The sequence below is a fragment of the Apis mellifera genome, linkage group LG13 (genome assembly GCF_003254395.2).
Source record: "Apis mellifera strain DH4 linkage group LG13, Amel_HAv3.1, whole genome shotgun sequence".
In the NCBI taxonomy this organism is placed as follows: domain Eukaryota; kingdom Metazoa; phylum Arthropoda; class Insecta; order Hymenoptera; family Apidae; genus Apis; species Apis mellifera.
Window position 1 is genome coordinate 3,900,721 of NC_037650.1, and position 23,292 is coordinate 3,924,012.

The 23,292-nt window shown below is 44.8% G+C and overlaps 1 protein-coding gene across 5 annotated transcripts in view; it reads right to left on the bottom strand.

Moving 5' to 3' along the window:
• The window catches only part of LOC410427 (serine/threonine-protein kinase 26), a 78,346-nt gene that overhangs the window by 20,524 nt on the left and 34,530 nt on the right, over positions 1 to 23,292 (bottom strand). The window contains exons 1-2 of one of the 5 annotated variants that reach the window (XM_006559312.3): positions 9,582 to 9,948; positions 1,283 to 1,791 (exon numbers count right to left, since the gene is read on the bottom strand). The exons of 3 other annotated variants lie outside the window; for them this stretch is intronic. In XM_006559312.3, coding sequence (XP_006559375.2) covers positions 1,283 to 1,579 — 297 coding nt within the window. In that variant the 5' untranslated portion in view covers positions 1,580 to 1,791; positions 9,582 to 9,948. Of the gene's footprint in view, positions 1 to 1,282; positions 1,792 to 9,581; positions 9,949 to 23,292 lie in introns of those variants that run through there. One more of the 5 variants, XM_016915741.2, reaches the window with a different exon arrangement.

Here is a 23,292-nt window from a genome sequence, read left to right on the forward strand (position 1 = left end):
AATAAATATTTTTGGAGGCGCGGTTGCGAAACAGGGGAGGGGAGAGTTCGACCTTGCGCTGGCCTCGGCCGTTCTCGTACGAAAGGGGGAAAGAAAAAAGGAGCACACAGCCTCCGAGATATCTTACGGTCCTCGAGAATCCTGTTACACCGGTATTTCCTCATTGCACCGGGGTAATCTGTATAAGACGGATTCTTTTATCGATATCTTCTCTTTGTTGGAGCCCAGTTTTTCCAATTACTCGCGGTTAAATGTTCGAAACAGAGAGAGAGAGAGAAGAAACGAGAAATGGTAATTAATAAATCGGGACAAATTTCCTTTCTTCCTTCCTTTCCAATCCCTTTTTGGGTTTTAAACATTTTTTCCAACTTCACTTCATTTTTTCTATACTTCTTCTTCTTCTTCTTCCGTCAAGGGGAATAAGAAGAAACGGACAGCAGGTATCGGTTTTCGTTCAACCGCAAATTACTTCGGGAACCGTTTCTTCTCCGTTCCATTCTCAGTCCATCTCCGAGGCATTCGATCGAATTGCTTGAAACGCAACACCGAGACCACTTTCTAGCATCGCGTCCTGTCTCAGGTTGCCTACGGGACTTTGAGGTTAGGGTTAAGCAAAGTTTTCACGAAGAGAACTGGTCTCTCTCTCTCTTTCTCTCTCTTTGGAGAGACGACCAATACTCGAGATGAACGCATGGCGTCGATTCCATCCATTCGAAAGGAAAACAGTTACGTTTCTCGACGCGAGAAGAGGAGAAGGAGGAGGAGGAAGAGATTCTCTCCGTGTTTTAATCCGTTCGAAGAGTAAAACAGTCGAATACACCACGCACACACATATACATACACATCGAGTGGTAGATTTTTCGACATTCCTTCACGATCGGTTTTAATACCTCGTACGGTATTCCACGCCGTGTTTTTCCATATACTCGCTACGCATAAGAAAGATTCGTTGCTCCCTTGCCTTTCTCTTTCTCTGCCCACTTTATCCTCACCGACGGTGACTAAAAAGAAACCTAGCCGAATATGTTTAAACCGCTCCACGTCACCTAAGAATGATAAATTGATCCCCGACATCTTCCTTATTTACACGCGTAAATAATCTCTTCTCTCTCTCCGTCTCTCTCCTTTCTCAATCTCGTTAATCTCGTTAAAGAGACGTAAATTTCACGAGCTCTTGCGAATACTGATAATATAAAGAAATAAGAGAGAGAGAGAGAGAGAGAAATCTTTCAAAAAACGACGTTTCCCAAACGTTTGATAAAACATGTTGGCCCCAACTCACCGAGGGTGTGGTACTCCTGTGCGTTCCAGGCTTGGAGGAATGCAGAAGAGGCGCGCTCTTAGGAATGGAGGATCCATTTCCGGAAGATCTTTGACTGTCCCCCCTTCTGGAGGGCGGCGGGGGCGGATGCGAGAGAGGCCTGGCCGCGTTCCTTGGATGCTGGGCCCCTTGGAAATGCTGGCCCCACGATTGGCGGGGCGCGTAGCCCGCGTAACCACCGGAAACGAACTGCGCGGAACCGTTCAAGTGGGGCGGCGCCATCACCGCCGTTTGCTGCGCCTGGCCGCCGTTTCGCATTTTTCGCCCGCACTTCTCGTCCCCTCCCCACCCCGCTCAATGTCAAATCGGCACACACACACACGCACGCGACGGGCGGCACCGATCACTGGGTCAACATTCCGCGGAGGCCAGCTGTTTCCTCGCGCAATCTCCCCTCGCGCAACACCCTTCGCCGCGCATCTCCTTCGGAAACACCTCCCTCCTCGTGTTTAAGGCCCGCCACCGCTTCTCTGCGGATATATATTTCACGTATCTTTACCTTTCTTTCAAAGTAGGATCACAAATTGTAGACTCGCGTGAAATTCCAGAACGAGGAGAGCTCGATATATCGCGAGGAGGATCTCTTTTCCCCTTTATTTCTTCTTCTTCTTCTTCCTCCTTTTTTTTACGTTCGAAATAACTCGGACGAATGCGAAATTCGACGCTATGTAACACCGATATTATACGCCTTTCTTCTTTCAGACTCGAAATAACGAATCGAAAGTTGAGACCGCAAATTCGACGATTCGTTTCTTTCTACGGAGGGGAAACGTCGATCTCTGTTTTTTTTTCTCCGAAATATTTAAAATGAACGAAGCTAGGAAATTGCAATAAACGAGGGGGGAAAATCGAGGAAGTAGGAAGTAGCCGCGATTCGAGGGGTGGCCACGCGATTCTAATCGAATCGAAACGAGCTTCTCCCAGGACGGTTTGCCCTGTTGTTGCATTGGGGACGAAGCTCTATATAGGCACTACCAACCGGTTGGCCTCTGTCTCTATCCGACATTGTCGTGCGTTGAATTTCGATTCTCCGTTGGCGGTTTCGCCCGATCGATCTCATTCTCGGTTGACCCAGATTATCACCGATATCGGTTTATCTATTTTTACCAACACTCCCGTAGTATTTTCGCATTTTTAACGAGTATAGTATCGTATAGTTACGAGCGTGAAAAACGAGCGCGCGCGCTCTCTCTCTCTCTTCACGGAATTAGTGGTGGATTTTCATTAAATCTGCATAAACGAACGGAATGGAACGGTTTTTCCCAGGTCTGCTTCTTTTCAGGGAAAATATATTCCTACTCGATCGAAGAAGAAACATTTTCCACGGGATTCCACCTTTTCCAGCCCTCCTTCTTCTTTTTTTTTCCTCGAATCGCCGGGAACGCGGGCGGAACGAATGTTTGTTTTCGAGGAAACAAAAGTTTCTTTCGAACGAAATCGAAAGAAGTAGTTTCAAGGGAGGATGGGCAAAGTGGAGAGAGAAAAATTGGGGCAGCTATCTGTTCGGAAAATCGCCCGTTTCTTCCCGCGTTTCCCTTTAAAAAAAGATCTCCCCTCCCTCTCTCGTCTCACAACACCGAGTATCGTTCCAAGATCTTCCTTTGTCCTCTTTTCTTCCTTTGAATTATCGAGGCCGAAAATTGAGAGTAAGAAGGGGAAAGCTTCTGTTTCGCAGAAAAGTTAAAGATCCTCTTCGAGTGATTCTACATTTTACGAGAATAACTCTCGACTCCGATGAATCCGATCGTAAAACCGTGAGCAAAATTTCATCTGTACATCATCGTTAACCGAAAATACGATGGATATCTTCCAATGATCGTTTACGACTTTCCGTAAGAAAAGAAAAAAAAAAAAGAGGCTATTCTTGCGCCGATCGAATTTCCAACCGTGGAGGAGTATCGGTGATATTTGATTAAAACGGTGCAAGTTCAGTGCCAAACGCGACACGATCAACCCACGATTAAAAATAGGAGAGCACAGCGATGGAGATAATAATCTGGGTCAGTGAGAGGAAGGAGAGAGGGAGGGAGGGAGAGGAGGCAAGACGATTCGAAGCACGATCAGATTGAATTTCTGTTTGCACTGGCACATGGACGGAATATCGATCGTCGAAAGGCCGCTGGCATGGCCAGGAAAAAAAAAAGAGCGAGAGAGAGAGAGAGAGCGCTGGCCGTTTAAAAGCCCGAGAAGATCTTTCATCGAACGGGTCGAAAGATCGGTATTCCCGATCCGCCACGAATCATTTCGACGAAGTCACGAAAATTTCACCCTTCCCTTCCTCCCTCCCTGTTTCTCTCTCTCTTCCTTTCTCCACCCCCTAGTTGCTCTCCATTTAAATTCACCGAGCAAAGAGGTTTTGCCTTGATGAATATTCAGCGTAATGAGTGGACGGTGTTCTCGATCTATCAACGTCATTCACCGTCCATCTCCTTCGCAGATCGTTCGTGTAACGAACGTCTCGAAGATCGCGACGGGAACCAAAAAAGGCACGGAGAATGGAGAGAGAGAGAGAGAAAAAAAAATAATGGGCGGATGAGATATCGCGTTTTACCTACGCGTGGGGAGAAAATTTTTATCGGGAAAAAAGATTGTATTTGAAGAGAAAGAGAGAGAGAGAGAACGATTAATCACAAAGAGTGGGAAACGCGTCGAGGAAGTTGGCTACGTCGAGGAATTAACCTAAATTACGTCGTATCGCGACGACGAGATCGAGACTCCATCGATCGAGACGAGGCAACAGACACGCGTCACGTGATTCGTGATCACGCAACCGATCGGGCACGCTCGAATAACTTTCAGGGTGGCAGCTTCCGGCGGAAGTGTGCAGAGAGAAGATCGAGTTCGCTGCACTATCGATGCCTCGCACTATCGTGCCTCTAAATCAACGAGCCGAACGGTGATTAACTCCGATCGGGCCGAAGATAATCTCCGATCCGAGAGGAGAGAAGAAGCGCGCCACTCCGTTCCGCTATTTCCAACCGTTTTACAATCGGTTCCCCGTTCGCATCATTTACCACGTTACTACGATTTCTAGATTTCCTTTTCTTCCATTTCTACTTTAATTGCCACTTGGATCGAGTTAGAGGAAGCTGTATCGAGTCTATCCACGAGCAACGAGGTTTCAGATATTATTTCTCCATTAAGCGAATGATTAACAAGTAACGTAGCAGGTTTGCGTCTTCTTTTCTCTATTTTTTTATTGGAATGATTACAAACGAAAGCTAAAGACTCGAAGTACGCGGTATTGGAAATTAGTTAAAAATATCCGAAAAACTTTGACACGTTTTATTATTAGCTCGAATATCGGTAGTCGCATCAAATTGCTTCTGTAAAATTGCGTAATGGCGGCACATAAATTGCGCAAAATATTCAAAAACCTTTGCTTCGTTTCGCCGTTTATTTATAACGAATTAGAACGCAGTTAAAAAAGTTTCTCGTTCGACGTGTTAACGCGGATACAACGGACTTCCCTCTCCCCGAATTGAAGCGAATAAATCGAAAGTTTAAACGAATTCACGAAACAGAGATCCTCGATGAGAGGCGGAGAGAACGAGTTTCAACCACTCGTTAAATTATATTCCCTCGAAAAGAAGGGAAGGGGAGAGGAGGATTCGACAAACGGCGGAGTCTAATTACTCCCGCATTGTTTTCCCAAGTTCGAGGAAGAGGAGAACTCTCGTTTTCGGTCGTCCCTGTCGCGAACAGCGAAAACGTGGGACGTGCGTCGACAAAGAGAGGGCAGAAGCGGGGATAATCGCGTCATTAGCCTCGAATTCAGATCAAAGCTGAAAAGAAAAACTTCCGAGTCGATTTGCAAGGCAAAACTGATAACAATCGCAAAAGAACGAAATTTTTCCACGACGTTCGAAGAGGAAGAAGAAGAAGAAGAAGTATTTTCAAGAAATAACCGATCGTTGGTCATCGAGTTCTCTTTTTCTTTTCTTAAAAAATCAAGCGCGTCGCGTGTCGCATGTCCGTTACTCGGAATAATTGGGGCTCGACTCGGTTGCACGTGCGTCCAGGTGATGCACGCGCTTTCCTGCGCGTCGCTTTGGTATTCGACGCATCGACCGTCGTTAATTGTTAATCGTGGCGCGTAGGCGGATACGAAAGCGCTCGCGGCTTTATTAGGGTACGCAACGCGGCGAGATCGCGCCCCTCTGCCGAGCCTCGTCTTTTTACGGTGCACCGTCGAATCGGGAAAAGGAATCTGTCTGGAGGAGAAACGCAAGTGTCTCTCGTTTAACGAAACGGTTCAAAGACACCGGAAAATTGAGGCGTAGAGAGGCCCGCCTGCTATCGGCGCGTTTCACGGTTAAGTAGATTTGCCCGTTTATGATCAGACGCGCTTTCAAGCGAGGTCCTTCGTAAGAGGAGTGTCAAAGCGTAATGGCGATAACTGAACTAAGTAAAAGAAGTATCTCTCTCTCTCACGAGCGAATAATAAACGGAGGAGTATTCTCCTCCATTCTCCTTAGGAAAGTAACAGCTTTATAAGTGTATATCACTATAAGTGTAAATTCTCTTACGAATTTTTTCGAACGATATACATACAGCGGACGTTGCATATCATTTCGTTGAAATATACACAGATATATATACTTTTTCTTCTCGAGCTACTTCTTTTCACTCGTATTCCGCGAGCAAGTTTCAGTTTCCAACGTTTCAAAGAAATCCCGGCTGGTAACCGAGGAGAGGAGGAAAGTGTTGAGACTCGAAAGGGGAGGGGAGGGGAAAAGAAATTGCCGGTTTCAGCTGAAAATCGCCCCGTTTCTTAAGCCGACTTGAAGGAGACATTAAGCTACACATTTCGCCGTACAATAGAAAATCGCTCGAGTTTCGTTATCGTACGTCTCCGTACGCTCGCAAAGAAAAGAGCGAGGCTTTTTGCGAGGCTCCCCTCCCCAACAGGAGAAAAAGTGGAGAAGAAAAAAACAGAGAAGGAAAAGAAAAAATTTCAACCGGTCTACACCCCCGTGAAAACTACCCAGCTACCTAACGCGCCTAATCCCCTTAATCGTTCCCTCCACGACCACCCACCTTCTCCTCCTCGACGGATGAGTTCGCGTACACAGCGTTGGTTGAATAGAGCCCCCCTCCCTCCACCCTTTCTAAACGGAGAGAAGGAATCGAGCCTCGCCTCGCCTCGCCTCGCCTCGGTTCGCCTCGGCTCGGCTCGGCTCGGGCGAAACTCGGCCATTCTTTGAAACGGTGCCGTACACGCGCGTGCACTCTACGTGGCGTAGTGGTGGTGGTAGTGGGGAGAGGAAGGCGGAGGGAGATCGGAGGGAAAAAAATTAGCGACTTTCATTACGGGCGAGCACGCGGAGGCGGGTGCATTTCGCGCGGGGCAGACGATTTTACCGGAGGGAGAGTGCGAATTTTTCTTCCTTTTGGCTCGCGCGCGGAATGCATCTCTGGTGGTACACGCGCCCATTATCACCAACAACAACAGTTCTTGTGTAACTTTTCGAACGGCATTGACTCGGTGTATAACGGTATTCCACGAGCTACGATTAGAATTAACGTTCTCGATCCTCCACACCTGCCGCCCGGATCGACGATCGATCCGAGGGGGGATCGAGCCGAGGAAAAGCACGCTTTCTCCTTTCGTTACGCGGCCAAATAATAATAACTCGCCTTTCCCGTACATTGCTAGCTTCGAATCGAATCTACTACTTTTTTTAAATAAATTCGGAAAGATACTCGGATGGAGGGGGAAAAAAAACGCGGGGAATATACGCTGTGTCTGTGTTTGCACGATTCGATCGACGCGCAGTCATCGATTCTGCGAACGCTGGTTCGTTAAACCGTTCGAATCCCCCGCGATATCGCGTTTCCCAGCGATTTCGTGCATCGAACGTGTCGGCCATCGCGATTCAGCGTTTCTTGGAAAACCTCGAAACGCTGTTCGAGGAATGTTTTAACGTTCGCGGCTCGCATTTCCTGCGCCGCGTAGGAAAACGTAGCTCCGACAATGGCAGTAAAAAAAGAAGGAAAGCAGCACTGGAACATAATGCACTATATTTCGTATCAGGCGATTAAAAAAAAAAAAAAAAAGAAATATCGGTCACTGACTTTCGCCCGAGCCTTCGACGAATAGCGCACGACCAAGATCGTTTACTAATCTATCTGCCGTTTATCCAGTCTAATTGCTATTTGAGTCAATCGCTTCATTCTGTCCTATTTAAGCGCTACTTTTTTCCTTTCTTTCCTTCGCTCGCGAACAATCGCTTCTCGTTTATCCTTAATTCTGTTTCCGGGGGAGAAAAGCCGGGGGAAGGCAATTTTTCACGCCACGCGAGCGAAAAGACACGCGAGTAAAAATTTTCCAACGAGAGCGAGACAAGCGTAACGCGCCAATGGATGGCGGTGGATGGAAACGACCGAGGTTACGACAGGATGCAACAGGATGGAAATGCTCTAATTTATGTAACGCGATTCGGTCGATCCCTTTTCTCTTTTCGCGCGGTGGTGAGTGAAAGTGAGCGAGGAGCTGGCTTGCGCGGATAACCGGCGACGCGATAAAGCGATCACCTCCGACCAAACTCGTTTCTCCTCGCCTATATATACATATACATATATATATATATATATATATATATATATATATGGAAACTCGATCGTTTTTCCAATCGATGCACCAAACAGAATATCGAGCGACAGTTTCGTTAAAAAATGCACGCGCCATGATATATCTTTTTAAAAAGAAGAATAACAACGAAAGGAGTACTTTGTCTCTTTAATCGCAATCGTTCGTTTTCTTCGAATTAAACGGCGGAAACGTTAACTGGAAAGGAAAAAAAGGGAACGATGTCAGTCGCGCGACGTCACGCAACAAAAGAAACCTTCCTAAAACGGAATGGAATATTGGCGCGCGCAATTTTTACACGGAGCGACCAAGTTTAAAGCGTCCATTTTATTGCCTTTCCGTGGCTCCGGTGTTTCCGCACCGGCATTTCTCTTCTTTAAACCGAAAGTCAATGACTGCCGCGTATATTATCCCTCCCACCCTCCCTCTCTCTCGGGCGCGCCAGGACAAGGCTGTGTGCGCGTTTTTGCATTGCTAAGCACAGCCTCGCGGAGATTAAAGCGAGGTGGCGTGGCAAAGGAGGGAAGAGAGACGCGCAACACCGCCGATCCTTGAATATTTTTCTCGGTTAATTACCGGCGCCGAAGGAGGCGCTTTTCATCCGCGAGACGGACCCGACCAAGAGTTAAGTAACGACCACTTTCACTCATTTCCACCGCAAGCAACCCCCCTTCATCCCGGGTTTACTCCTTTTTCCATGAAAAATTCACAAGCTCGAGCCAGCGAAACCCCCCCCTCCCCCTTCTCGATTCCCATCTTCTCGCGTTTTTACGACTTTCAACGGGAACGCGCCTCTTTGATCCTTTCCTCTTCTCCATTCTATGCACGGCCACGACTATTACCTCTCCGCGGTAAATATCCCTCCTCTCTCCTCCTTTTGCCCGTCCATCGACGAGGAAACTATTACTCCTACTCCTCTCTCCCCTTCCCCTCATCGGGAGGAGCAATAATTATTTCGAGCAGTCCGTCCGTTTCTCGTTCGTCTCTTTCCCGCCTTGGATGCAGCGCAGGCCATTTTTTTATGCTCTGAATAATCCGGCCACTATAAGGAGAATTAACCTAGCGTGCCCGAAAGCATACTACCTTACTTATATCCACCAGACGTCGCGTGGATCGTTTAACCCGCTGGAAACAATTAAAGGGGATTCGTTTTCTCGGCTGGACGAGATTATCATTATCCGAGAAACGAGACTGTTCGACTATTCGAGGAACGGTGCAGAAGTAGTAAGAGAAGCACTCGGTTAAAATCTTGAAATCGACGACTCACGACGGCCGTGGTAAATGGCGGCCTGCGCCTCGCCTGACATTTAAATGTCACACGAACGCGAACGTGTGCAACGCAACAACCGAATTCCCCGCGTCTCGCGTGCATACTTTGCTTCTAACAACGAGGAAACGACGAAATCTCGGGGGAAACGAGAACAGGGGGTTGGTTTCTCTTCCAGAGAAGAGAAGAACGACAGGTTGACAAATCGTTATCCCGATTCGAAACGTCCGCTTTCTTTCTCGTCGTCCGCCTCTCGTCAAGACACCTACGTGTCGCCCCGATAACATATGTTCGAGCTCGCGTTTAAAGGACGGCTTATTCGTCCCCCCCTCCCCTCCAAATCGAGCCGCTCGTTCTGCAATCCACCCTTCGTTGCGCGAGCTAACTTCTCTTCCTTGTACCTGAAAGCGTCGATGCATCGATCGTTCACGGATTCCTGTTCGATCACCGACCAGAATCGTCGGCTATTATTATCACTGTATCCGGTTATCACTCATCGATGAACACCAAAAAAATTTACTTATTCCTTTCCTCGTCTCGTTCACCACGTCGTTATTACTGTATCCATGTTTTTTTCGATTTTAAGGCAAGGCAAGTCACGTTTCAACGATTGGAAAACGCGCCATGTTTGCTACACTTTCGTGGAACATGGTCGAAGCTGGACTCGCGCCGGCGAGAAAGGAAAGGAACGCGGTTTTCGCGGGCAGAACGTCGGCTGGCTCGCTGACCGGTTGGCCCGCCACAGTTATTATGTCCGCGGCCGCTTTCCAACTGACACGCGGTGCAGCAGCGCGAAGAAAGGCGCGGGAGAGACCGTCGTGGGACCATCAAGGTGGTAGGGGAACCGGTGGAGGGAACGCTTGGTGGACGATACGGACACCCGATAGATAGACGAGGCGATAGCATTCGAAACGCTTCGAATCGCTTCCAATATAATTCCATGCCTGCAACTCTTGCAACTCTTTTAACGAGTCTCGCAACGCTTGGAAGAGAGAATAACGTTTCCAAGAAAACGGGCGGAATAAGAAAGATTCATCCTTCGTATCGTTCCTCTTGAAAATTGAAACTGTTTAAAAATAATCGAGACGTTTAAATATTCCAATCTCTTCGAATTCTCCAAGTCTTGTCGAGAGGCTTGTCTTCAACCGTCCTCCCGGATATCTTGAAAGTCTCGAAAGATTTCGACTCGAGACGAAGAGTTATTTTGTTCCGCTTCTCTCGTAGTCTTCCTCCCTCCAAGTCGGGTAAGAACGGATTGACCGATTCTCCAAAATGGAGGAACTCTCGAGAAATGAGAAGGAGAAATTGATAAAACTTTCGTATCTATCGAACAACGCTTTTCAAAACTCTCGAACGAACTTTATTTTATTTAAATTTTTTCCTATATCCCCATTTCGTTCCAGGTGTGATTCTTTTCTTTCGATTCTTCTTAGCCGATGAGAGATGAAGAGAACGGGGTTTAAATCGGAAATGGATCGCCGGAAATCCGTCCAAGAATTAACCGATACTTATCGATGGCTGATTATATAGAAGGTGGATCGAGAGTAAAGCGTAGAGTTTCTGCCCTGCTCTGTGAAACCGACCGGTTAGTTTTGACGATGACACGGATTCGAGGGCGGGTGAATATTCATAAGCGAGGTGACCTTGATCGAAACGATAATGGGACACGTAAGAAATCTTTGGCTCGAGTCCTTGAAAAGGATCGAGGCCCCGCCACGATGACCGTGATTACGAAATTACATGCCGATCGAATCCACGCTTTGCCAACCGTGAAATGATAATACAGAGCAAGGCTTTTAATCGATATCGGGGTTGAAGAATATCCGGGACACGCTTCATTTTCTTCGAGAAACCTTTCCGCTCCTCCCTCCTCCGCAAAACGAGAAACAAATTCCTCGAGTATTGATTTCGAAAAAAATAGAACGCGTTACGAGTTAACTAACTTTCGTATAAAATCTATTCTGGAAAAAACGAAGTCGTGAAAGTTCGAGAGATAAAAAAGAAGACGAAGAATTTTGGATCTAATTCGTTCATCTGGAAATTCGCTTTCTCTCGTTTAAAAATAATCACGTGACAGAACGGAGGGAGGAGAAGGAAAAATAAAAATATCCGACTAGGAATAACTCGTGTAATTTAATTAAAAGTAAGAGCTAATTGCTCCTCCCCTATCTTTCCCAGAATTCCTGTCCGCGAATCGAGCGATCCGGTTGGAAAATTGAAATTGATCTCGTTTCTGCCCCTCCCCCGATATTCATCTAAATAGTCTCGCGGTCGGGCAATTAGTTTAATCTTGGCAAAGAAAAGAAAAGAAAAGAAAAAAAGAAAAAAGAGAAAAAAAAACGATCCAAGTCCCTGAAAACGTTTCGGTGACGGGGAGTTAGTTAGTTAGGAAAAACGACGCTTAATTATGGTTCAAAGCCGAGGGTAACTGGTTCGCGAAACTCGAGCAACGCAATTTTACGCAACGATGCCCCGCTTTATTTTCCATGTGCTAAATATTTTTCCCTCGAATCGTGCTCTCTTCTTATCCCAAATAATTTTTTTCCCCTCGATGATTGTCAGCGAAAAAAAAAAAAAAAACGACAAAGTGCGTTTCGCAGGAAAAATTCCCCGAATAATTGCACGCAGATATGTCGTAAAATTGCGTGGCTTTTAAAAAAAAATAATAATAATCGAAACGACTCGAAATGAATTCGAAACTGATGCAAATTTTTAATACGCTTAGGCGACGTTCCATCATCTCTTATCGTCGTTTCCCTTATTACGTTATTTCGTTTATTATTATTCTTCTGCGCTTTCGAAGCGCAGAAAGAAGATGCATTTTGCATTGGTCGGTTAATTTCGTCATCGGCCACTTTCTTCTTTCCACGAATCCGTGCGCATCAGACGTAATAATTAGGCGGGCGATCACCGCTGATAATGGACGGTATTACGATTATAATTACGAGGAACAATCGGAACAATCGTGATGCCACCAGACCGCAGGGAAAGTGACGAAACCTTCCCCCCTAATGATAGCCGATGGACGCGAATTTCGCAATGTACTCCGTTATAATGGCCGGTTGGCGCGACAACGTCTATCCACGTTCATTACGACCGACGCGTTTCGACGTTTTTGACGCGAATCAACGCGAAGAAAATAGCGGATGCGCAACTATATCGGTTCCCTTTTATCCGCGAATAATTAAGCCGGATTTAATAGGATCGCGTCGCAAGTTCCGTTCCAAAAGTTCGATATTCCAGTTTCCGGATAGTTTGGATACAGGCAATTTCGAACAAATTGACCGCCTCCCCCCCCCGTGATTTATATTATTATTATTAATCTTCCTCCCCCGAAACTTTGACGGGATCGAAACTTTCTGCCGCGACTGTATCAATTTGGTGGAGGAAGGAATATCGGTGGAATTTATAAAAGGGAGGGGAGGGGGTTAGGAGGAGAAAAACTAAATTCAATTTCCGCGCACGGATCAAAAGGAAGCGAACGCTAAAACAGGAAGTCGCATTATTCGATGCCCCATTGTTCGAAAATCACGGTTGAGCAGCGTTCAGGGCCGACAGGCCGAGTTGATGAACGAGTTTTATTCCGATGTTCTTCCATCGTCCAACGATATTGCCGGCTCCGATTACCATCGAACAGGGAAACTTCCACTTTTGGAACCAAGCAAAGGGATAAAAATTTCATCGGCCCCGTTTCACCTCCGTCAGTTTCTGCTCATAAATCTATCTTCGTTATAACGAAAACACTTTGCTCCATAGTTTGACGGAAGACCGACAGTTTCTTCGTTTAAAAAAATCGCAAAGGAATCGCCTCGTTCTCCCCGTTGACAGAAATTCAGAAGCTTTTTACGTTCGATCCACACGATCGTAAGGCTTCTGTAAGCCGTTTCGAAGATCTTTATTCGCGAGCGAGGAATTCTCTCTCTGCGAAACACGCCAGTCTTAAATTCCCTGTCCACATAAGATATAGAGAATCGATCATAGAGAGTGGAAATATTTTTTTTTCCAACGGCGTCTCCGTGAACGATGTTGCAATCGATGAAGGATGTCGTAATCCAAGTTATCGGACGGAGCGGCGCCATGAAATCGATAACGCGGCCAAAGGGAAAAGAAGGGAATAAGGCTTGCCACGCAGCATGAATCGGATTGTATACTCTTGTTTTACGCACGTTGTCGATTGTGTAGTAGCAATGGTTCGACATCTTGGAATCCGTATTTTCACCGTACGTTCTAATTGGAAACTTCACTTTTCACCCATGCCGCCCGTCTTTCCTTATACTCTCGTCCTCTCTATTTCTTTCTCTTCTTTTTTTCACGACACCGCTCGTTTTGTTTCGATCGCCGGTATTCCTTTCTTGTATCCGACGCTCCTTTCATCGCGAGAATTCACCTCCTGCGCTTTCCTTTTATCGTTCAACCCCCTTTTTCGCATTGTTTTTCCCACAGCTACAATTTCTCCTTCGACGCTTTCTTCCGATTGTTTCCTTTATTCTCGAAATTTCTTTCTCGCCTTGCGCCTCTTTTCTACCCATCCTAATTCCTTTCTCGCCGATTTTCGTCCTTCCTCTCTCTCTCTCCTCTCCTTGGAATTCCCCCTTGACATCTCTTAACGTATTCTTCTCGTGCAACTCCTTTTTCGTACGATTTCCTGCAATTCTCTCTCTCTCTCTCCTTCTATCGATCTATCGTTGATTCGATGTTTTAATTTCAAGGCTCCAGGCGGATCGTGAGAATCGATCGCGTTGGTCGCGCAATGTGTTAACGCGAGCCACCTTATAAATTTTAATCGTGCCTCGAAACCTCGTGATATCGTCGAGGAACACTCGAAATGAATTTCTTCTCGCTGAGACGAAACGAGAGGTGCTTCAGCTTCGGGGCGAACGAACCTTCAAGCTGAAGGGCGCCATTTCCCCTAAAATGCTCCGTCGATCCTCGCTGGATCGACATTATGAGCCGAAATTTACCACGATGATAATAACTTCTGCTTGGCAGAAAAATAAATCCTTCGATCGTTTGGCACGCGTGTAATACGTTTCGAGAGAGAGGAATTATCGAGACGAAAGTGGTTAATACGCAAGGGTTAAATTACAAGCGTTTGTCGAATTCGAATCATGGTATCTACGAGGGATGAATTTTAAAAGGAAGGAAATTGTTCAGTTCTGAATTGAATTCGTTCCGAACGCGACTTTCCATCGATGGCGGTGCGTTTCCTAAGCGAAGAGGTTTTTATTAGTCGTTGGCTTTGACTCGACGGCCTATCTGTAAAACAAACGCGCAAGAGAACGGGGCTCTCGTTCTTTTACAACGATCGGCTTTGAACGAGAGAACGGAGAATGGAGATTGAGTTGAGTCGATCTCGGATATGCGACATTGGTGCAACATTTTTAGAAACGAAGACAAAAATTGTATATAAAAGATGTAAAACTAGATCCGCAGTGATTTATTTTTCTCTCCATCCATTCTCTCGCGTTCAGCATCTTTCTTCTATATTACACTCTCGAAATCGCAACAAAGCGATCATCAGACTCGTTACACGTCCGATCTCGATAGTGCAATGAAAACTTTGAAAGAAAGTGTAAAGGAAAGTTTCTACTTGGCCGTGAAGATTATTCGACGAGGAGATACCATCGATCGCATCATCCGGATCACTCACTTCGTTGTTCAATCACGAAATTTACGGTTGAATGGAATGGGAATGTCAGAGAGAGAGAAAGAGAGGGGGAGGTAAAGAGAAGACAATGGAATGGTAACGATCATACACTTACGTACACGTATGTATACGTATGTTATTTTGCAACGCAAGAGAAGTAAAATATCGTTGCGCAACCCGTGGCTGCACAATGGCGCGAAATATAGCCGAGTGAAAGGCGACGAGATATCGCGAGGGGCTTGAAACTAACACGAGTAATCGAACGGTGTATACATGTCGTCGCGTTTACAGTTACATATTCCCTATGTATAACATATCTACGCATACAACAACTGCCCGAGCTGATTCGACTCGGTTTCATTTCTGCGGTCTCCGAGGTTGCCCACTTTTTAGTCAACTCTTGCGATATCGTTGAGCGAAGAGCAGCGAATAATATTATTACGATATTCTCCTCTCTCCATCTCTCTCTCTCTCTCTCTCTCTCTCTCTCTCTCTCTCTCTCTCGTTCAATTTTACGCTGTTTAAACGTCGATTCGATTCGATTCGATTTTCTCGATCTCTCGCAACGAAACGATTTCCGCGGTTTCTCCTTTCGGGAACGAAATTTTGGTCAAAACCACGCGTTCCTAATCGCGAAACCGAACACGCTTTCTACGCGAGTTACACGAATCTACGAGATCTTTTCTTTGAAAAACGTTTCGTTCTTCTCGTGTCGCGCGAAGAGAAGAATTGTTTTGCACGACGGACGATGGAGCGGAACGAGAATGACATAATCGATCCACGCGATCGATACACGCTTTATCGTTCGTTGGGGCCCGCGTTACGGATTTGCCCCAATTGTGTCTCGACCGTTCACGATTCAACCGGTGATGAAATTTTCCATGCCGATTGCCCAGCTCGGGATAAAGACCCGGGACTGTCAACCTCCATCTCCCCTCCGTGCCCTGAATTATTATACTTCGCTTCACCTTCCTCCTCCATATTCTAATTTCCTATCCTCCCACTCGATGATATCCACACCCCGTTCGATATCACTTCCCCCGTGACCAACTCTTTACGGAAATTAGTTAGACACTGGCCTCGATCAAAAAAATCAATTCTCGATCGTTCGATTCTTCGCGAGATATTCCTACTCGCAACCTGGAGCGTTGCTTGAAAGCGGCTGGCATTAAAGAAAGACTCGTTTCCCTTTCGAATGCCGCTTTGACATTTGACGCGATCGTCTGTGCAACGCGCGCCCCAACAAATCCTCGATATCGAACGGTCCAAGATAAATGAAATTTCGCCAATCCCTCCTCCTCCAATTCCGCGAGCAACTTTCTCCGTCGCGAGACAGGAGACGCATCTATCTTTAAGGCGGGAGGATACGTTCGCGAGGATTACTTTTCATTTATTTGAGTGCTCGTATCCCTCCTTTTTTCCTTTTTCCTTTCCTTAACCTCTGCGGTCGCTCGTCGTTCGAAGAAAGGGAAAGAAATTATACGCGCGCCGTGTACACGATGATAGTTTATCAAGTACCGTAACGCGTGATTTAGTTTATTTGATGGTAAAACGACGGTTACGATCGACTCGTGTTCCACTCGATAATACGAATTTGCTCGGGACGATGCGAGAAACCGTGCTTCCCTCCCCCAATCCGGTAACAGGTTAGGCAAATATACTATATACAGAGATAACCGAAACTTGCACACCTGCCAATTTACTATAATTCACGCGTTAAACGATGCACTCTATCGAACCCGGATAAACTATTTAACTTTGATCGGTAAACGGGAACGATCACCCTGATTCGTGCTGCTGCAATCACGAGAATTTCGACCGAATTATCCATTTCGTGCCTAATTTTTTTTCATTATTTTGTTATTTGATCGAATCACAATTTTTAGATTCGCGCGATGAATGTTTTATATATATATAGAAACGTGATATTGGTCTCGTGATTCATTTATGGAACATGGAGGATGCACTTATCCGAATGAAATGCATCGATTCGCATTTTTGATAATTTCTGTCCGATTACTAAAAATTGATATTTCGCAGTACGTCATGTGTTCGACTAAACGAATAAAATCCAAATTTTTTAAATATTTGCACGAAATCGCGATTTAAAAAAAAAAAAAAAAAAGAAGCTCAATTTTTCACGAAATCGAGAATTCGGTCGGAATGAAAGATTCCAGAGCATCGAGGTTTATCGCGGCAAACGGGAGCCAGTTTGATCAGCTTATAAATAGTAGATTGGAAGGGGTGCAATCGTTGGTAAATACTTGATGACAAGCGGTTACAGGGATGGAATATCAATGGAAATCGGATTCTACCGCATCGCGCGAGTTTCTAGAATTTTTCCCAATTTTCGAGGTGAAACGATTTGAATGATTTTGAAGAAACGAGAAACGATTTCGAGACGTTCGATTTTTTTCTTTTTTTTTCAGAGAAGAATTAGAAGTAAAGATTTTTCTGAGAAGAAGAAATTTCGCTCAGAAATCGAAATGAATGAACGCTCGACGACTTGGACTCCGTTTCTTAAAACGGATGAAGAATAGAGGCACGGCCGAAAATCGTTATCTCGAGGTTGGAAAATAAAGCTGCCTCGGCTTTAAGCACCCCATCTCATGCCAAAAAGTCTGATGGGTGCTTCTCTCGTGGAGAGAGAGAAAGAGAGAGAGAGTGGTGGAAAAGCACGTTCCAGGAAATTCGGGCCGCCTCGAGTGGCTTAAAGTCAAAGACAATTTTCGAGGGGGGGAGGAGTTAATTAAAAAATTTTCGATGAAGGCGTTCCAAGGGGAGGGTTAACGAATCAAACGGTAAAAGAGGAATGCGAGGGGATCGCTTAGGATTCGAAGAAAAGAATCGTTGTCGGCAGAATTTACCGTGATTCATTCGGTTGGGAAAGTGGGTAACGGAATGACTATTATTTCGTCAGCCTTTGATGCACTTTGAGCTCTTAATATCACGGCGGTGATACGGTAAAAGCGGGGCATTAGAGGCAAATTACGGGATTCAGTAGAAATTTCAACGTGGGAAGAAGTCATCGTTGTGGCGAAACATCGGTTGTAAAAAAAAAAAAAGAAAAACTTTCGTTTCGCGAACGAAGCTGATTCGACCATTATTAAATCCTTCTTCCCCCCTCCCGTTAAAAAATTCAATTACTCGTGCATCCCCGTATAATCCCCGCAAGCGGAATCAACGCCGTGAACAACAGGCTTTGGAAAACTATTACGAGCCGAGATGCAAAGTATCTTTCTTTCGACAAAGAAAGAAAGAAAGAAAGAAAGAAAAAGTAAGGTGGAAAAAAAGATTGCAATTATCGCGGCTGTCAATAACTCTTTCGAGATGGCAAAACGTTATTTATGATCTCGACGCGCAAATTTCTTCGAGAGCTCGATTCTCTCTCTCTCTCTCGAGAGAGAGAGAGAATCGCTCGAGCATGGCGGCGATACAACCTTCCTCCGGCGCAACTTTGACTTTTACGATCGAGCCCCTGCTTCGTGGCTGGCATCTGGAACCTCGTAGCCGGAAGATAGCGCGACGGCAAGGTCGTTACACAGTTGCCATTAGACGATCCAGCCCCTGCTCGTATTGAGAGGGCTTCCTGTTAGTGGCCCCGGGGGAAATGCACGTGGGATGCATTAATGGCCGCCGGCCTAAGTGTTTAATAGTGTCATGACGCGAGCCCTGCTAATTATTACCGGACACATTGCGCCTAGCTTGCTAGAAAAAGATTTTTTTTTTTCGAAATTATCGTCACCTCGATAGGATCGAATCGAATCATCGTTCATTACGAATAAACTTTCTTTCTCTCTTTTTTTCTTTCGTGTCGTGAAACAATGGACGATTTTATCCGTCGATCGATCGAGAGAAAGAGAGAAAGAAATTCGCGAATAAATGGTGCAATGATTCGCAGATTTATTAAAATCGCGCGACTACATTTTTTTGAAAGATGACTTTATAAAAAAAAAAAAAAGGAATACGAGAGAAATGCAATAAAATTACGTTCGTTTCAGCTTTGGCCCTCCGGCGAAGTTAACACACGGGGAAAACTGGATGGACTTCACGAACGAATGGCGCGAGCGTTGAAATCTGGCCGGCGCGTTCGCGAGAAACGTTGGAATTTCCACGGCACGTCCACCGTTTACGGAGCATCGGTTCCACCGACCTTTCTCATGCGGCCGATTACACAACTGCCTGACACTGCCACTTATCCCGTTACACGGTACCCTCTTTCCTCTCTCATTTCGTCGTGGCTCCTTCTTAGAGTTCGTTAACTCAATCTCGTACGATTGTGATTAAATAATTCTTGAATCGTCGCGTGCAAACTCGGACGATCGAGGATCGAGTTTTGCTCCAAACACCAGATTCCGTTCTTCTACGATTACTTTCCAGACATAAATTTATGCTGTTACTTTTTTAATCCCATTCTCGTGTCTAAATCCCATATTGGCCGTGTGAACGCGGTTTAACCAGCGTTCATCGATCGAATCACGGCTGGCTTTTAACAAAAAGCCACCCCAGACTAAACGAATATTACTTTTGTTTTAAAAAAACGACTCTTCTTACATCGACAATTACGCAAAAATTGCGCGTATCTTATAATCCTTCTCGTTTAAATGTTCATTGTTTATCGTATTCATCGTTTCTTTCTTCAACAACGATAATTTTCAAATGAAATATTTACGAAATCGAGATATCTCGTGTTCGACGACGAAAAGATTAAACAAAAGTAGAATCCATCACGCTTCTAAACGCTTCAGAATAGAGGGGCAAATTCTATTCTGTTTGCACGATCCTTCATTTCCTACCAATTGATTGGTAATCAATCGAAACGGAGGGAGTGGATCGAAGAATTTTGGCAAACACGAGAGAGTTGCGCGAAAATCAAATATTTCGTCGCGATGTAATCGATAGAATCGCTCTTCTCGTCCCGGAAATGTCGGTCTTGCGTCTTTCCCCTCCACCATTTTGACTTTCCCGTTTATAAAAGCGGACACAACCCGTTCAATTTGCCGGCCATTAACGACACTTGGAATTAACACGGGCGACGTAGTGTAATCACGCTGATCACGACCAGGATTCTGTCCAACATCCTCATTTCAAAGGATGACCGATGTAACACCATGGTGTAACGATTACAGGTTGAATTTTCATGGGATCTCCAGAGTGGAGAACGTTGATTAAACGTTCATCAGTGTTTCTTCCTTTCGTTGTTCACATCACGTCTCTGATGAGTCATGACTGGCGATATATATTTCGATAATATTATAATTGAAATCCTCTCGTTCTCTCGTTATTGTTAGAAACGTTATCGAAGATGGATCAATCGTTCAGTCCTCGATCATGTCGAAATATCGTTAAGATGAAGAATCAGAGTATAACACAATTTTTCAGAAAGAATTTATTAATTTTTCTTCGCTTCGAAGCGTTCTTGCTTTCGTTGCTTATCGTGGCGCAGACGAGTCGTGACTGCCGATATTGTTATGGATACACATACGTTTCCATAATATTATGAAATTATAATCCCCTTTCTCTCGTTCAAAGTTATTATTAAGAAATGTTACGGGCGATGGATTAAATTGTTTACGTTTCGACATATCGTTAAGACGACACGAGAGAAACGAGCGGAATATAATACAGTAATATTTAATATATATTAAATATATATTATACAATATAATTTTTTTCCAAAAAAAGCTTATTCATTTTCCTTAACGATTTTTTAACGATATTTTTACGACGTATATAATGATAAAAAATTATCGACAATAAATTTTAATAATACGTTTAATAATACGATATTTGTAATATTATCGTCGTTGAACTTTTTTCCGCGAAATAAATACGCTTTTTTCGTGGGGGAAAGCGAGAGAAAAATATTTCGGTGAAAAGATTTCGGGAAAAGACTCGTGACGAGAATGTAGAAGTGGAAAAGTATCCGGGAAATCGGATTGATTCGCGTGTATTGACCAAGAGCGAAGGAGGATGAAGAGCGTGAAGGGCTCGAAGAAGAATCGGGGGTGTGTCTTTTGACAAAAAAGCAGCGTTAATCCACTTCTCGTCGATCTATTTAACAGCCTTTGTTCTACGTGCCACGTGCCAACACTTTTCCTCTTTCATTTCTTTTTTCTTTCTTCCTCGAGAAAAATTTTCCACGCGATAAACAATCGTCTCCTTTAAAAAAGAAAAAAAAAAAACTAATCGAAATATCGAATCGAAATCGTAATATACGTTCCTCCAGTTTCTTCTTCGAAATTTTTCAACGAGATTTATCGGCCAACGTACTCTCTCGAAACCTTTAAAAAAATCTCGACCCGGATTGTACATCATTCTCCCCGCTGATATTCGAATCACGAATGAAGGATTCGAGACTGCGAACGGTATAAACACCCACCACCACGTGATAAATGGCTTAATCTAGTAGACGATTTATAGCATTTCGAGGGAGACGTTTAACACGTTCGCGTTATAACGAGTGATCGAGGGCTTATAATCTCGGTGCTCCGTTAATGGACACGTTCCCTACGTTAACCAACAAATTTCCCCGATTATCACGGAACAGAGATATTTAATCGCCATCTCTCTCTCTTCTGGAATTAATTAATCGATTCAATATCTCTCCTCGATCCTTTTTCTTTATAAATAAATAGCAAATAATTTTAGAAAGACAACGCGGAGTCAAAGTATCGATGAAATTTTTTAAATTTACGAATATATATATTATAATTTACTACATTTAATATTTTAGAATCATTGTCAATTAACAAATAATGAAATATCTTATGAGATATACAAGTTATTATTAAAAATCGAAAAATCCAATCTCTGTTCAGAGGCAAAGATTCATCCAAGCCCCCTTGCCAATTAAGGGTCATAGAATAAACGATAAGTCGCGGGGGGTGGTATCGATCCGTTTGAAGACGAACCTTTTTGGAATGCAAAGCCGCGTGGCAGCGAGACGATGGACAGTTTAATCTAGTTGTTAATTTATAGCGTTTCGGGGCGAGGTCCTTTAACACGTTCGTTATCAGAACCCGAATAACACAAAGGACTTAATCTCGCTGGTTCATTTGCATGCAAACCTCTTGAACCGGCGGGGCCGGCCGAGACGAAACCCTCCCGATAGACGCAATTAAGTTATTCCAAGTCCTCCGTCCTTTCGTCCTCGAAAAATAAACCGATCGACAAACAGGATGCAAATCGCGGGGAAATTATTTCGAAGGGATGATGAAACAAATAATTAAAAAAAGAACAGGAAAGGAAGAGAAGAAGGAAAAGAGATATTCTCGAGCGAAGAATATGGAAAAACAATCTTTCGAATTAAAAAAAAAAAGAGAGCCATCGAACGACATCGATGGACCGAATCGACTAGTCGATTCGCGGACAGAGATTGAAGCAGAAATTGTGGAATGGAGGCGCGCTATATCTGGATACGTATGCTTCTCTCGCGCGTGCGACCATTCGTAAAAGAGAAAATAATTAAACGATCGGGGAAGGAAGAAAAGGAACGCGTCATTCGCGAAGCGTCTGTGCATTATCGGCCGGTCATAAATCAATAATCGTGTTTTAATGGAATCGTAAAGTCGTTAAGAGGCCACGGTAAATGAGCAACATCGGTTGCAATTGCGTTTCAGCTCGTAAAAATTGTCGACACGGCACGTTGACGGGAAAATGGCACGACGCGTCGCCGTTCTACAACAACAACCACCGCTTCACGCCTGTGGATAATTCCACGCCGTGGATAAAACCGCGCATTTTTATTTCACGACGAAACGTTGTCCACCACCCGTTGTCCATCCTCCCCCCCTTTCCTCAACCAATGTTGACCCGATTCCAAATCTATCCACCTATGTATAACGCTATGCATCTCCACCAATCTGAGTACACACGCGCGCGAAAATTGAAATTGGGGGGACAGCGGCGAGAAATGAAACCTATCAATCCATTGCGGCGGTTAACGTTCCCGTGGATTGACGAGATCGAGAGAGGAGGGGAAACCGAGGAAATAAAGGGAAGTTTGGGAAATTTTCGTGGGATAAATTCGCATGGCGCAGCCAATTTCGCATGAAGAAATCTTTTCGAATCGGAAGAAAATCGGTCGCGGTTCTACGAAAGAAAAGAAAGAGGCGATGGAAGGTCAGAATCGCAGGATAAGCGAAATCGGATTTTTGTCGAATCGTCGGTGGAAATCGCGTTTATTGGGCGAAAATCGTTTGTTATAATGGGGCGGGCACGGGGGAAAAATTCACTTGATCGTGTTGAATGGTGGTTTTTAACGCGATTTCAAGTATTACCGGTTTGAACGGTTGTTCCCTGGCCGCCACCCCCGCACGCTTATATAAACCCCGTTCACAGCAAGATTACTGTCACTTCGATTAATCGGACAGGTTTCGTTTCGGACAGAATGTGCAACAGGTGTATACGCGGGGGAGGGGATTTGTATATATCAAACTACTTCAAACAAAACTCGTTTCCCC